General features: G+C 47.2%; 1 protein-coding gene across 5 annotated transcripts in view; it reads left to right on the top strand.

Moving 5' to 3' along the window:
* The window catches only part of LOC121669146 (CREB binding protein), a 95,575-nt gene extending 82,759 nt beyond the window's left edge, over nt 1-12,816 (top strand). For all 5 annotated transcript variants that reach the window (XM_042037701.1, XM_042037700.1, XM_042037698.1 and 2 more), the window contains 8 exons: nt 588-738; nt 1,507-1,653; nt 2,031-2,144; nt 2,569-2,734; nt 3,675-3,842; nt 6,919-7,080; nt 7,348-7,629; nt 9,150-12,816. In XM_042037701.1, coding sequence (XP_041893635.1) covers nt 588-738; nt 1,507-1,653; nt 2,031-2,144; nt 2,569-2,734; nt 3,675-3,842; nt 6,919-7,080; nt 7,348-7,629; nt 9,150-11,315 — 3,356 coding nt within the window. In that variant the 3' untranslated portion in view covers nt 11,316-12,816. The remainder of the gene's footprint in view (nt 1-587; nt 739-1,506; nt 1,654-2,030; nt 2,145-2,568; nt 2,735-3,674; nt 3,843-6,918; nt 7,081-7,347; nt 7,630-9,149) is intronic.
* The last annotated feature ends 3,333 nt before the right edge of the window (nt 12,817-16,149 follow it).

The raw sequence follows: 16,149 nt of genomic DNA, 5'->3' as shown, positions 1-16,149 counted from the left end.
TCCCAAGACCTCTATCTCTGGGCAGGAACTATTTAACCTTGATGTGCAGATTGCTGCAACTGCAGTCCAAAAGCTCTCTTGAAAAGAAAAGCAAAAGCAATGAAATCTCCATTGAAGTCAAAAGGCTTTTCATTTCTGTTGATTTGCTTTGCTTCGCTTGAAAAGGTGTGGCATGGAGCCAGATCTGTAAAGTGATGTAATCTCTGTCAACCAGCCAGAGAGTGGGGTTGGGAAGAGAAAACATTTGCAGGGTTCATAAAATAAGGCTGAAATTGAAAAATGCTACGTAAGGCTGCCTTTGTTAGTTCACTTACGGGGTAATTGTGCCACCCCAGTGGGTTCAGCTGCCACGATGGGCTGTGGAAAGCGTGGGGGGAAAAGCACGGATGGGTTTGCGTCTCTTAATTTTGGCTGTATAAATAAAACCATCCAACTTTCATATGGAGGTGAAACAAAAGGGGAAAAATCCTGCTTCCATCCAGAGGAGGAAGCTGAAAGAGCTCTCGAGCACAGTAACACCATGACCTGAACAGTGACTGCTCCAGTATTAACATTTCCATGGTTGTGTTCTCCCCCTTCCCTTCCAGGGCTGCAGACCACACGTTTAGGGAACCATTTGGAAGACAGAGTGAACAAATTCCTGCGGCGTCAGAACCATCCTGAGGCTGGAGAGGTCTTTGTCAGAGTAGTAGCAAGTTCAGATAAGACGGTAGAAGTTAAACCAGGAATGAAATCCAGGTTAGTCCTGTTAATTATAATGAATGCAATCCTTTTTATTTATTTCATTTTGAAGTCTCCTTGCGTGGATATTGCAGAATTGTGCCAATTTGCATCTTAATGCCTTTGAAGATTTTTGAAATTCAGGCATGTTTAGCATTATGAAAGATTAAAAAATGTAGAGGAGGTGACTGCTTTGGGGACAGTGGGGACATCCTTGCTTATAATACTGGGACTTTGTGTCACTACATCTTGGGAGTGACCACCTTTTGGTTACAGAATTCATAGTTTAGCTTGGAGCAGTTGCTGAGATTCTGTTCCTTACCCTTCTTTCATTTTGTTGTGTTTTTATAAACACTTCAGCTTTCAGGAGTGATTTTGAATTTGCTTCATTATAAATGAAAAGCTTAAAAGGTTTAGTCTGTGAAGTATTTTGGGTTAAATTCATAAAGACTGTGTTTATGTGACATCACTTCATACTAATGCATCACATTTTCTGCTCTGTAACCTATTTAAAGGCTTGTGGTCTCTTGAGGATATTCGTGTACTCAATGCTGGCCTGTTCAGTCCTGTGTTCTATATGGAAACAGTCTTTCCATGAATTTACAGGAACCAGGACTCCCTGATTTACTACAGCTCTGATCTGACCCCATTTAACTCCTGCATAAAAATGTTCCTAATGAGTTAAAAATAAGGTTGAAAATAACCCCCTCATTCTGGTAGGACACTGCGTTAATAATTGGCATTTTGTTTGGGTTTTTTTTTTTCTCCTGTTGCCCTTTCCTGCAGATTTGTGGATTCTGGTGAGATGTCAGAGTCCTTCCCTTACCGTACCAAAGCTCTGTTTGCGTTCGAGGAGATCGACGGGGTGGACGTGTGTTTCTTTGGGATGCACGTGCAGGAATATGGCTCGGATTGCCCCCCTCCAAACACCAGGTACCCTCCTTGGGCATCTTCCCAAATCCCCTGGATAATCAATGTCAGACACAGACATTTGAGACGTACATTTCAGTTCTGTGGCACAAATGTAGGACTGCAGATGACTTTGAAGGGAAAGACAAATATCACAACAAAAATGTCACATTTTTTGGATTCTGCTTTTAATTTTGCCTCTCGATGTATATTCTTGCTGTCTTAAAAAAATGCTGCCCCTCTTTTGCTTTCGAGGACTGTTTACACCAGGTTAAGATGCTTAAATCTGCATTAAAATACCATCAGCATTGATTTGTCTTTCTGCATGTTTGTCTAGTGTAAAAGTCAGCTCTCAGGAGTAGTTCAGCCAGCCCTGAGCGTGTCCCCCTCTCTCCCTGCAGGCGTGTGTACATCTCCTACCTTGACAGTATTCACTTCTTCCGGCCCCGCTGCCTCCGAACGGCCGTTTACCACGAAATCCTCATCGGATACCTGGAATACGTCAAGAAACTTGGGTGAGTGAGATCTTGGGAAGGAAAGCAATCTGGGTCTTCAGTATTTTTTCTTAATCTTGGGTGACAGGTAGTTGGGGTAGTCTCTGTTTCCTTCTGACCTCTCTGAGATATGTGGAGCAAAGGCCTCTTCTGCAGTGGAGAGAGAAATTGGGATTTTGTCACTAAGGTGGTTTTTATTGTTGGGATTCCTCAACTGACAACCCATCATTCATTTGATCAGAGGTTCACTTGATGTTTAAGCTTCATTATTATATCCCTGACCTTATCTCTTGTCAAAATACAAGTTACTGCCTCAGCATCTTTGCTACAAAGAAAAGAATTTTTTTTTAATTTTAAAAATAAAGCCAGAGGTCTGGATTTATAACTAGGTTTGAGTTAGTTTTCTGGTGGCAGTCACAGGTGTTGTTTGTTGTGTGTGACACAGGTATGTGACAGGACACATCTGGGCCTGTCCCCCCAGTGAAGGAGATGATTACATCTTCCATTGCCACCCACCTGACCAGAAAATACCCAAGCCCAAACGTTTGCAAGAATGGTATAAGAAGATGCTGGACAAGGCATTTGCTGAGAGAATCATTCATGACTACAAGGTTTGTTACTGTTTAATTTCTGATTTAATTTTTTATGGCATTTTCATCTGAAGGGAGCTGCTGTTGTTTCAGAACACCTGAAAAGTGGGGTAATGTCATACAAGGGGTTTATTCTCAGTGTCTTCATTTTCTTATATTTTCTTGAGGTTCTGCCTTTCAGGCTGAAAATTTCTTAGGTTTGATGTCTGCGTGAGGGGAAATCTGCAAGAACCTGCCTTTGTATATTTTTCTTTCACTGCCTTTTCTAGGCAAGGAAATATGGAGCTTTTCAAGGTTTATAGAAGCTGTTTGTTTCTGGAGATTCTGGAGGAGCAGGTGGAATGCTGAACCCCACTAGTGTGAAATAAAAGAGCTCCTTATGACAAGAATGGTTTTCATAACTGGAGAATACCACACGTACCCAAGGAAATAAGTAGAAGGTGGCAAAGGGAGCATTTGCCACTCCTTTCATGCTAAAATTTACAAGAATTCCTTAATGGTAGTGACAGTGCTGGAAAAAAAAGATGTTTTGATGGCAGCTGACAGTTACTAAATGTGTGGAGTAGCAACAGCCTCTGTGTAACAAGCCTTGTCATCGGTGTAGCAAAGAGCTGGGAAATCTGGGTCTCCTAATAAGGGGGTTTTGAAACCAGGGAGGGGTTTCTTGCATTTTCCAGATTTTGTATCTCCCATTATGTCAGGAACGTGAACTGATAGCATGATGGGGGTCAGGAGAGCCTCAGCACTGACCCTCAGATGGAACAGGGAGTGGGGCTGTGCCTGTATTGCCAGGCTGCATCCGGGGCTGCCCCCAGAAAAGGAGACCTGGCAGGAGCAGCCCAGGGCTGTGAGTGAGGCCCAGCTGTTCAGTGCAGCTCTGGGTCGTGTCTCTGGTTCTCCTCTCCCTCTCTTAAGTGATCTTCATTTATTTATTCCTGCTCTGGTGTGATGTGCTCAACAGGACATCTTCAAACAAGCAACCGAGGACAGGCTGACCAGTGCCAAGGAGCTGCCTTACTTTGAAGGTGATTTCTGGCCCAACGTGCTGGAGGAAAGCATTAAGGAGTTGGAGCAGGAGGAGGAGGAGAGGAAGAAGGAGGAGAGCACTGCAGCTAGTGAAACAACAGAGGTGGGTTAACTTTATGGGCTGTATTTTCCCTTAGCTCACAAAGCTGATAATTAATGCTTTAATTCAGAGAGGTTACATGCAGTAAACTAGAAAAGGTCATTTACAGCAGATGTGAAATCAGGGGGCCCTTTAACTGCATTTCTGTTTTTCTTCTTGGTTAACAAATCTACTGATGGTTTGGTTTGGGTTTTTTTAACAGACTCAGAAGTCACTTATGTCAGTTCAGCATCTCTCTTCTCAGAGAAATGTGTTAAGCTGCTTTTGCCACGCTACATTTGCTTACAGTCATTTGGCTGAGCTTCTGGTTCACACCTCTGCAAAGCACCTCCAGTATTTGCATTTTGAAAGGTGCTGGATTTTTCAAAGCTGAATGAAATGTGGCTGTTATTTAAGCACAGGTACTTGTAGTCATTTGCAACAGTAAAGGGCTGAAATTTAAAAGTGTTTATTGCAGGCTTTGCGTTGGTGGGAAATGTTGATCCTGATGGTGCTGTTCCTTCACCAACATTCTCTCTTTGTCTATAAAAACCAACCAAGCTAACAAAAAAAAAAAAAAAACAACCAAACCCTAAACCCCAGGTTTTTCAGGGCCCTGGACAGAATATCATCATTCGTTTTTATTTCTGTCTTGATTTTATCTGCAACCAAATGGTCTCAGTACTTTTGTACTCTCCCTTTTACTTGAGATTTGCAGCAAGTTGTTTTGAAAATAAATGTTGTAGGACAATCTGAAGTCTCACAGATTGAGGTAGAATCAAAAGCTTTACCTGGGAAAAGCCCCCCTTCAGCTTAGGTGCTGTCACTGTGTGCCTTCAGTCTGTGTTACATGGGATTGATGTGTAGGGATGGACCTTAATCCATCAATTTTGTGATGTCACAAAGTTCCTTCTGTTAAACCTTAGCAGCTCTTGCAAAGTTAATAGAGTTCGTGGCTATGTTTTCATGGAACCAAGAAGTTACAAAAAGCTTTACTTTGTTCCTTCTGAATGTAACTTTGAATATTGAGATAGTTCAACAAACACTGCTGTATAAAAAGAAGTGGAAGACAAGGCTTGGAATTAGGCTGCAGCCCTCTCTTGCTAACAGGTTCACTTCCAGTAAATCAGGGAAAACACTGGTGTGAGCATTTACTCTGCATCTAGGAGGGGAAAAAAGGTGTTTGAAAAAGCCCAGAGCAATTAACTGTGAACTCAGACAAGTTGTGGCCTAAAATGAGATGATGCAGCCTTGGCTGGGAACATCCCTGTGCTCCCACTTAATGCCTGGGGCAGCAGGGGGACAAAACCTGCACCCGGGTTGCTGAGGTGTCATCCAAGCATGGGACAGTGGGGTCTTTGCCACTTGGTTCAGGAGAAGTAGCACATTTAAAAGCATGAGAACTTCCCCAATGCAGACACCTAAACTGGGTCACTTCATGGAGGAAACTGCCCAGCAATGGGGATCTCCATGGGTACAAGCACCACGTGGATCTCGGTACTGGAGTGGCACAGAATCTGTCTGTCTTAAATTCTTCATCCTAAACTTTGTATATGTGAAGAGAAAGCTCCCTAAAAGTCAACATGTGCTGCAGGTATCAGTCAAAGGGAGTCTAAAGAGGTGGGAAATATTCAGAATTCTTGGCAAAGGTTCTGAAGGGGTGAGGCTCCCCCAGGAGCCATCCGTCAGCATCTCTGCTGATCTGGCCGAATGTCAGAATGAAATGGTACAAGCACAACCCTACAACTTCTTAAAACAGCTTGGAATACTTTGTACAGTTCACCAAATAGAAACTTGCTAAAGGTGGAGTAGAAAGAAAACTTAGACTTGGTTTGTTTGATAAGTTTCAGTCTGTTCTTCCTTTTGGTGTTTAAATTTTAAGATCTCAGTTGGTGCTTTAGGATGTGGAGGCAAAGGAGGGCAGGCTCCAATTCCATCAGTGGTAGGAAACCTGGGGGCAGTCAAGGTGGGAACATAAAACAGCTCACTTCAAGTCACTTAGAGCTCTGTCTGGTTTCCTGTAAAATAGTCTCATTTTAATTTCCAAACAGGTTTGGTCAAAAAATCCACAAAATTAGTTAGAGAGAACCCAGGAGTGGACAGGGAATTCCTGTCCAAGCCTAATTAATGGAATGGAAGGATGGCAGCAGTCTATAAATAGAATTGCTTCCTGCAGTTGGAATATTTTTGTTTTCCTCGAATAAATATGCCTGTGGATAAATCCTGTGTTTGCTTGTACATACTGTTCGTGGAACTTGCTTCCATATGTGTATATATTTATATTTATATCCAAGTATTTCAGTATCTTATTTTTAATTTTATGGTGACCAACATTCTAGAAGTTGGAGAGGGGTTTTTCCTGAGCCCTCCCTGCTGAGGGCTTGGGTTTTGATTTTTTTAAGGACCTGAGAACTCTAAAAGTTATTTCTGTTTTCTCAGGTCGTCTAAATAGCATCATCTGCTATTTTTCACTCTCTTTACTTACATCTAACATTCAGTGTATGGCCATTGTGGTCTGTGTTGTAACTTGGGCACAAGTGGAGGTTTTGGAGATTATTTTTTTGGGAGTTGCACATGCAGCTGGAAGCCTGCAGGATGGAGAATAATGTGTTTTGTTGGTTTCAGTTCAAATCCTGCATGTTCTTATCTGTGTCCTAGCCCTAAATCTGTTCAGTAAAAACAAGCATTAAATCAGAGCTCAGGCAAGTATGTGGCACACCAAATGCACAGCAAAGCAAAGTACTGCACTCCTGGAATTCTAAGTCCATATTATTTGTGTCATTTTATCATCAGCTGCAAGATCTAAAGCAGTGGAAGCTGAAGTATGATGTTTGAGAAGGAAAAATAATCAGTGTAAAATGGGAATTTTTTAATGTATACATACTTTAAAAGTCTATTTTTAAATGGTGTTTGGATTTGTTTGCCTGCCAGTTTGGCTTTTGATTTTTCCTGGAAGATAGGATATATTTAACACAGGAGGCCTGATTTGCAGGCATTGGAACAAAGTTCTATTCCTGACAGCAGAAGTGTGTCACTGTGAGCCCAGTGAATGGGAGAGAGCTCTCCAAAGTGTAACATCTTTCCCGTGCCTTTATTGCAGGGGAGCCAGGGCGACAGCAAGAATGCCAAGAAAAAGAACAACAAAAAAACCAACAAGAATAAGAGCAGCATCAGCAGAGCTAACAAGAAGAAGCCCAGCATGCCAAACGTGTCCAATGACCTGTCTCAGAAGCTCTATGCCACCATGGAGAAGCATAAAGAGGTACTGTGGAAATCTGCTGTAAAGAGAGAAGGGTTTATTCCTGTAAATGCAGGCACAGTGATATTCAGAACTGAAAAATCAGGAGGAGTAAACCCTTTGGTTGGGCTAGGAATGTTTCTGTTGCATAATAACATATTGGAAGAGATTAGCCTAAACTAAGTTAATTAGATAAGGTTTGTAGCACACCATCACTGCAGAGAGCACGAGCGCCTTCCTGCAACATTACCTGACCTCGTTGCCTTTTATTTCTTCCCCATTTATCTGCAGGTCTTTTTTGTGATTCATTTACATGCCGGGCCTGTGATTAACACTCTGCACCCCATTGTGGACCCGGACCCGTTGCTGAGCTGTGATCTGATGGACGGGCGAGATGCCTTCCTCACCTTAGCCAGAGATAAGCACTGGGAATTCTCCTCCCTGCGCCGATCCAAGTGGTCCACGCTGTGCATGCTGGTGGAGCTGCACACCCAGGGGCAGGATCGCTTCGTCTACACGTGCAATGAGTGCAAGCACCACGTGGAGACCAGGTGGCATTGCACTGTGTGCGAGGTACGTGTGGGGCAGAGGGGGCATTGCACTGTGTGCGAGGTATGTGTGGGGCAGAGGGGGCATTGCACTGAGTGAGGGATGTGTGGGGCAGAGGAGGCATTGCACTGTGTGAGGGATGTGTGGGGCAGAGGGGGCATTGCACTGAGTGAGGGATGTGAGGGCCCCTCAGAACTCAGCCCTCTCTTGTCCTGCAGCTGAGTTTGATGGGGTTTTTTTGATATTGCCCAAAGTTCCTCCAAATTAAAGAACTATTCTGGTAAAGGGCTGCTAAACCTTAAGGGAGGTGACTGCCATGTGGGTAGAAGAGGTGCGTGCCTCTTCTAGAAAAAGTGACTTCAGTTGCTCAGCATGGAAAACAGCAGTGCTCTGGGATGGCTCCTGCTGCACTCTCTATTCTGCTACTGCTCCTCTGCATAGATGAGTTTTTAGTTTAATTTTAAAGAATCATGGATGTTAGAATGGTTTAGGTTGGAAGGGACCTCAAAGACCATCTTGTTCCATCCCTCTGCCATGGGCAGGGACACCTTCCTCTGGACCAGACTGCACAAATTTTAGGACCTGTGTTAGAGAGCAGTTATCCATGGGGCTGTACCAGTATGCTTGAGGCTTGTTGGAGGGCTTGTGTTGACCTCTGGCTGTAGCTGAACAAAAGAAGTTTGAGTAAGTGCAGCCTCATTTTTACACTGCAAGTTATTGCCAGGTTTTGTGGGGGAAGGGTCTTAATTAATTCCTCTGAGGAAAGCATTGAGCAGAGCTTCTTGAGGCGAGGCTGCAAGACACGGATTGGACACATGCGGGAATTAGGTGGTGGAAGGAGGTAGGGCCTTTAGGCTGCCTCTGGGTAACTCTGTGTAAGGGAGTGCCCTTCCTCCAGCCAAAAAAGACACAGGGCAGCAAAAATGTGGGGGTTTCCAGGTAAGTGTCTGCCTTAACATGAAACTTGCTCTTGTTTAGAGATTTTTAAAAGTACATATTTAAGGGTAGTAATTATTAGTCAGTAATTACACTAAGGATAGATAAATGGAGATCCAGACCCTACATTTTAGGCAGTGACCATAGATTTCTCTCACTAGTTGGAGGTGTTGGCACCCCAGTAGGCATCACAGAAAAATAAACAGTTAATGTCAGCAAAAGGGAAAATTTTAAAAAAAAAATTCTGCAAGACTTTTTCATGTAACAAAAGGACACAGTGACAGCCCCAGTGCATTGTTACCTGCCACAGTGAAGAGCTGTGATTGCAGGCTGGCTTTGCTGAGGCTGCTGCCCTCCCTGCTCCAAAGCCCACTGCCTGGACAGGCTGTGCAGCCATTCCCTGGCTGAGTACAGGTGTGAGTTGAAGTGGCAGCTGTTGACAGTGTGTGACTGTCGTCCTGCTTGTGCTCTGTGTGGTTGTACCCACAAACACCCAGCGTGTCCCTGCACAGGGGCCTGGTGCTGCTCCCCTGGCGCCACCCCGCTTTTTCTGCCTGTGTGGTTCATGCCCTGTCAGCAGCTGAGCTCTGGGTTTTCTTCTCTTGCAGGACTACGACCTCTGCATCAACTGCTACAACACTAAGAGCCATGACCACAAGATGGTTAAGTGGGGCCTGGGTCTGGATGATGAGAGCAACAACCAAGGAGAGCAGCAGTCCAAGAGCCCCCAGGAGTCGCGACGGCTGAGCATCCAGCGCTGCATCCAGTCCCTCGTCCACGCCTGCCAGTGCCGCAACGCAAACTGCTCCTTGCCATCCTGCCAGAAGATGAAACGGGTTGTCCAGCACACCAAGGGCTGCAAGCGCAAGACCAACGGTGGCTGTCCAGTGTGCAAACAGCTCATAGCTCTTTGCTGCTACCATGCCAAACACTGCCAAGAGAACAAATGCCCCGTGCCATTCTGTCTCAATATCAAACACAAGCTCCGACAGCAGCAGATCCAGCACCGCCTGCAGCAGGCTCAGCTCATGCGCAGAAGGATGGCTACCATGAACACCCGAAACGTGCCTCAGCAAAGTTTGCCTTCTCCTACCTCAGCAACGCCTGGTACCCCTACGCAGCAGCCAAGTACACCGCAAACACCGCAGCCTGCTCCCCAGCCCCAGCCCTCCCCTGTAAGTATGTCACCGGCTGGCTTTCCCAGTGTGTCCAGAACTCAGCCCCCCACTACTGTCTCGACAGGAAAACCCGCAAACCCAGTTTCTGTGCCGCCGCCTCCGGCTCAGCCGCCACCGGCCGCCGTGGAAGCGGCTCGGCAGATCGAGAGAGAGGCTGCCCAGCAGCAGCAGCAGCTCTACAGGGTCAACAACATGAACAATGGTTTGCCTCCCAGCCGCCCGGGACTCGTGAACCCCACGGTGGGCTCGGTGAACCAGATGCCGCAAGTCAGCATGAATGTACCCCGGCCCAACCCTGTGAGCGGCCCCGTGATGTCCAACATGCAGCCCGGGCAGTGGCAGTCGCCGCCGATGCCACAGCAGCAGCCGATGCAGCCGGGAATGGCCAGACCGGTGATGCCGATGGCGACGCCGCAAGCCGTGGCCGGGCCCAGGATGCCGGGCGTGCAGCAGCCGCCGCGGAGCATCACCCCCAATGCACTTCAGGACTTGCTGAGGACCTTGAAGTCACCGAGTTCTCCACAGCAGCAACAGCAGGTTCTTAATATCCTTAAATCCAACCCTCAGCTTATGGCAGCTTTTATAAAGCAAAGAACAGCCAAATACGTGGCGAATCAGCCCGGGATGCAGCCACAAGCAGGGATACAGCCCCAACCCGGGATGCAGCAGCCGCAGACCAGCATGCAACAGCCGGGCATGCATGCGCAGGCGGGACTGCAGAACATGAATGCGATGCAAGCCGGAGTGCAGAGACCAAGCGTCCCCCCGCAGCAGCAAGGGATCGGAGCTATGAACCCCCAGGGACAAGCGATCAACATCATGAACCCCAGCCACAACCCCAGCATGGCCAACATGAGCCCACAGTACCGCGAGATCCTGAGGCGGCAGCTACTGCAGCAACAGCAGCAGCAGCAGCAGCAGGGAGGGGCCGGCATGGCAGGAGGGATGGCAGCACACAACCAGTTCCAGCAGCCCCAAGGCCCGGGAGGTTACCCCCAAGCCATGCAGCAGCAGCGGATGCAGCAGCACCTATCCATACAGGGGAGTTCCATGGGACAGATGGCTCAGATGGGACAGCTGAACCAGATGGGCCAGCCCGGCCTGGGGGCGGACGGCGCTCCCAACATCCAGCAGGCCCTGCAGCAGCGCATCCTGCAGCAGCAGCAGATGAAGCAACAGATAGGGTCCCCCGGGCAGCCCAACCCCATGAGCCCACAGCAGCACATGCTCTCAGGACAACCGCAGGCGTCTCATCTCCCTGGCCAGCAGATCGCCACCTCCCTCAGCAACCAGGTGCGGTCCCCAGCGCCCGTTCAGTCTCCCCGTCCCCAGTCCCAGCCACCACATTCCAGCCCGTCACCCAGGATACAGCCCCAACCGTCACCACACCACGTCTCTCCCCAGACTGGTTCCCCCCACCCAGGACTCGCAGTCACTATGGCTAGCTCCATGGATCAGGGACACTTGGGCAACCCAGAACAGAGTGCAATGCTTCCCCAACTAAACACCCCCAACCGCAGTGCGTTGTCTAACGAATTGTCTCTGGTCGGTGACACCACCGGGGACACATTAGAGAAATTTGTGGAGGGTTTGTAGCATTATGGGAGCATCACTTTTGTTTCTTCTTTCCTTTCGTGTTCTTGGATATTTTGTACTGAAAAATTCAGACATCTGGGTTGTTTTGAATCCTAGATGGAACTGCTGCTTCCTACAGATGGAAGAATTAATTGCTGTTTAAAAATAAAAAGAAAAAAAAAAACAATACAAAGAATATATTTTTTTGTTAAAGCCAGGCGGTTAAAATATCTGATCTCTTTTGTGGGTTTTTTTGGTTTTTATTTTTTTGTTGCTGTTGACTCATACCTTTTTTTTAACGGGGAAAACAAGTTCATTATATTCATATTTTTTATTTGTATTTTCAAGACTTTAAACATTTGCGTTTAAAAGAAGAAAAAAAATAATATTCAGAAACTGTTTCCTGAAATAATGCAACATTATAGCGTATCCTGGTAACTTTGACACATGGCGGGAAGATTTTTGTTTTCTATAGTGAACTCTGCAGGCGTTTGAAGTATTACCCCTGGGAAGATAGGAATTGACTCTTGCACACATTGGCCAACGCCAAAATCCTTGTCTTGCAGATGTAGAAATTGTTGCTTTGTTTCTCTGATAAAACTGGTCTTAGATGAAAATAGGGATGATCACTCTTAGGCCGTGCTGATCTGGATAGAGAAGAAACATTCTTTTCTTTCTTTCTTCTGTGTGAAACTTGAAACGAGGAAAGCAATTCTAGTGTAAATCATGCAAGCGCTATAATTACTATAAATAAGAAAATCCAAGAAGATTCAATCACTGTATAGAATGGTAAAAAGAAAAAAAAACTCATTTCTTACTTATAATATCATATTGTTAAATAAACTGTGTGCAACAGACAAAAAGGGTGGTCCTTCTTGAATCCATGTACATGGTATTAACACTTAGTGTTTGGGTTTTTTGTTATGAAAATGCTGTTTTCAACATTGTATTTGGACTATGCATGTCTTTTTTCCATTGTATATAAAGTATTGCTTAAAATTGATATAAATTACTGAAGTTTTTAACATGTATTCTGTTCTTTAAAATCCATGTAAGAATGTTTAAGGTTTTTATTTATTTATATATTTTTTTCGATCATGTTCTTTGTAAGACATAGCTATGACGATTCACTCATGACCCGGAGCAGCCAGAGGCAGCGGTAGGAGAGGCACGATCCATGGAATATTGTAGGTAGCATGTCTGTTTTACAACACCCTTAGTGATTGTTTCCTTTTCGGGGAGGGAGAGGAGAGGGGAATGGTTCCCAGACATCGACTCTTCGCAGGTGTTCATCCATAAGGGTTAACTGGAATAAATTATTAATAGCCGTTGCTTTTTAAAAACTGCATTAATTTAGAGAAGGATCACCAATGAAAGGAAAATAGAGAGTATTGAGTTAATTCTAGGCTAATTTATTTAGTCTACAGTAAAATATGAACCTATTGACTTTAACACTATTTTTCTGCTGTTAACTCTGAGTCTAGATTTGAGGGTTTTCTGTGGAATAAAAAATAACAAATCATGTACATGTTCCCTTTAATATCCTGTCACCATGCCCTCATGTCCCTGGGATACTCACTCCTCCTCCCCTCAGTGAATTGCTTCCTCAGAGTTAAAAAGTCCAGGGAAAACTTCCCAGCGTAGGTGTGAGCTCAAACCACGACGAGCCTAAACCGCCATCCCTCAGACCTCGAGGCTTCTCTGTTCCATGCGCCTGGCACGGGCTGTGCAGCGAACCCAGCACGGTATCCCGGGGAGCACGGGGCACACGTGGCTTTCCACATCCAGTTAGCGCTTCCTCCAGCCTTAACGTTTTTATCGGGACACTGGTGGGGGAGGACGGGGGGGAGAAGAGCAAATCTTTATCTCAGCTTTTGTCCCCGTACTGTGAAAATTGTGGCTGCGGCGCCACTTCGTCCTTTTTAACTGGAGAGGGTCTCTGCTTCAACTTTTACTTGCAAACTTTTAACTATTGTACCTTTTTCAGTACCATCGGATTCATCTGCCCACGCAATTGTCTTCAGCAATTCAAGATGTCAAAATTTGGGGCTGGGGTGAGGTCAGTGAACACTAAACCCAAAGCTTGTCCAAAAGAAATTGCTGTAAAAAAAAAAAAAAAAGCCAAACAGAAAAAAAAAAAGATGGAAGCCCTGATGCTGTGTCTCATGCTGTGTACTTAAAAAGAGGAAAAATACTATATTTGTGATCAAAAAGAGGAAACTTGAAATGTGCTGGTGTTTCTAATAAAAGCTGGTAAAACTGCTTGGATTGAAGGATGGTTCCACTTGGCTGGTGCCCGCGAGGATCAGCGGAGCCTGACGCCCGAGGTTAAGATAACTGCACTCAATCTCACTTAATTCCTCTAAGTAGCCTCCATTTTAAAGGCATCGGCACCGCTGCCGGATTTGGATAAGCTGAGTCCTGTTTGGGGCACAGAGCTGGTGTGGCCCAGGCTGCAGCTCGCTTGGGTGCCCATTTCTGGGGAAGAGTGGAAAAAACAACGGATGGGAAGCAAATGCTGGAATATTTTTTAAGTACAACCTGAAGTGTGGCGAGATCACAGAGCCAAGGGATCGATGTAGATCCGATACCCACAGGTGTATTAGGTAAGAGCAGGTGTTTTACCAGGAAGAGAAGGGGAGTGCAGAGCTGAAATTAAACCTGAGGAGGGGCTGGGCGTGCTGTCCTGCAGCCTCGGTGGAGCTTCACTCCAGTCTCCTGTGAGCGTTGATAGGAAAGTCAGTGTATCTGAGCCTGGATGGGCATGGCTTTTCCAAGTCCTTATCTGTTTGATGGGGAGGTACGGTCAGTAAGGAACAGCATCCCAGAAACATGGGAATTTATAAGGCAAGAGTGCACTGGAGTTTGGTGCAGGAGCTCTACCACCGAAGAGGGTGGGTAAGACCTTCCCCTCAGTGAATTCTGGAGTGGAAGAAGGTGCTTAAATCTGAACGTCGAGCTGCAGCGGTGGTTCTCTGCTCTTTTCCCGGGCTGCCCACCCTGCTCCACTCTACTGCTGGCTCCTGCCTCCCGCCGCCGCTGCTGCCGCAGGCTGGGAGCTTTCCCTCTTGCTACCTGCACAGCTGGGCTTCCCCTCTTGGCTCATCCCTGTCCCACCAGGACAGAGATCTGCCCACAGCACTTGTGCGTGCTCCCCGCTCCATCTTCCGGATGCATTAGAGCAAAGGGGCGAGGAAGAGGAGCCCTCTTGCCAAATAGGCTGGGACAGTCCCCCCTCGGTCACTGTCAAAAGGCAGCAGTAGATGTTGTCCCTTCTAGCCGGTGGCAGCGCATAGCAGTGACAGCAGTTCATGGCTTACAGGGTGATCTGGATGTGCGTCGGGTGCTTCTCCCAAAGCAAATTGCAGCCCATGGTTCTTCCAGTGCAGGGAAGATGGAGCAGCCACCCTGGAGCTGGGAGCTGGGGGAACACCACAGAGGTTGCTGTGCAGGGCAATCTGTCCTTCCCTGCGCTTTTTCACAGGCGGGAATTTAAAATGCAGAGCAGGACGCTGTCAGGACAGTGATTGAAGCACGTTGGAGCCAATTCCCGGATAATTAAAACGAGCCTGGACAGAGGGGGAGGATCTGTATCAGATCCCGTGCGAGCCCTGCAGGAGCACATTTCATGGCTAATGGTCAGAGCATGCCCAGGGTGAGGTAGGAGGAGGATTCAGGTGTTTCACAGCAGGTACAAGAGCTCTGGTACAGCGTCGCTCTCGGGAGTGCCGTGGGGTCAGCGGGAGGTAGCAGTGAGCACAGCAAGAGGGAAGCGTTTGCAACTGGCTCAGAAGTCATTTTGGTTTTGGCTGTAGCACAGGGAATTTCGATGAAGGGCTGGAGTTGGTTCCAGGTGGAAATGCAGCCAGCAGAAGGGTGTCGGAGTGATGCAAAGGCTCGTGCTGGGTTTGTTGCACCTAATCCATAACGTCGAGTGCCTCACAAACCTTAGATGTGTACCTCCAAAACAGCACTCGGCTCGGCGTAGTCCCAAAAGATCAACTGCAAGCACGAGTGAATTGCACACGGAGCTTTCCAGCGAGCTCCCCGGGGCTTGGGGTTACAAAGCTGGCTCTGTTCGGTGGGCACGGTTCCCTCCTGAAAGCTCCTCAGTCTGGAAGTGGTTAGAGCTTACCGAAAGAGACCTGCTCCATCTTTTATTTTTGGCTGTGGTGGTGTTCATCGAGAGGCTCTGCTCTCACGCACATTCCAAGTTCGGGTCTCGACAGAGTGGTTCATTTCCTCGCTCACCCGTATCCCGTCTAAAGCCTTTCTCCAGTACCTCAGCCCCTTAGATCTCGATGATCTACGCTCAAACAGCCCCGGGAGATGAGGAGTTTTCAGACAAATGCCACAATGAGATGTTAAGCAATTGGCCCAGAGTCGAGCAGGGTGCCCGGCCAAGGTGTAGCACACAGGGGCTTCCGGAGGACTGCTCCCAGCCCGGCACAGCCTTTCCTCGGCCCTCAGCCCCCTCCGTGGGGAAACTGGGAGAGCCACGGTGCACCGAGCTCTGCCAGCTCCGATTGCCGAGCTGCTGCCGCAGCCTATCCCGTGGAATGGGCTCCTGAGGTCATTCACTGTGAGACACCCGCAGGGGTGTCTCCACAGGGAGAGGAAAGTGGGTTTGTAACCTGTGTGTGACTCCCTTTCCTAACAAGTCCTCAAAAACACGAACGGGATTTTAACCATCAAAACAGGAGCGGTTTGGAAACGGTGTCCTGGGCTTGGCGTCCGACCTCCTGTCAAAGCCCTGGAAACGCTCCTGTGAGGGGACCCAGGCAGGGCCGTGAGGGAACCGAGCGCGTGCCGTGAGGAGGCTCGGCCCGGGCCGGGAGGGGACCCAGGCGGGGCG

Source organism: Corvus kubaryi, unplaced genomic scaffold, assembly GCF_017639235.1.
Source record: "Corvus kubaryi isolate FWS band 111438036 unplaced genomic scaffold, C.kubaryi_AGA036_p1.0 37387, whole genome shotgun sequence".
In the NCBI taxonomy this organism is placed as follows: domain Eukaryota; kingdom Metazoa; phylum Chordata; class Aves; order Passeriformes; family Corvidae; genus Corvus; species Corvus kubaryi.
This window is presented reverse-complemented; position numbering and strand designations above follow the sequence as displayed.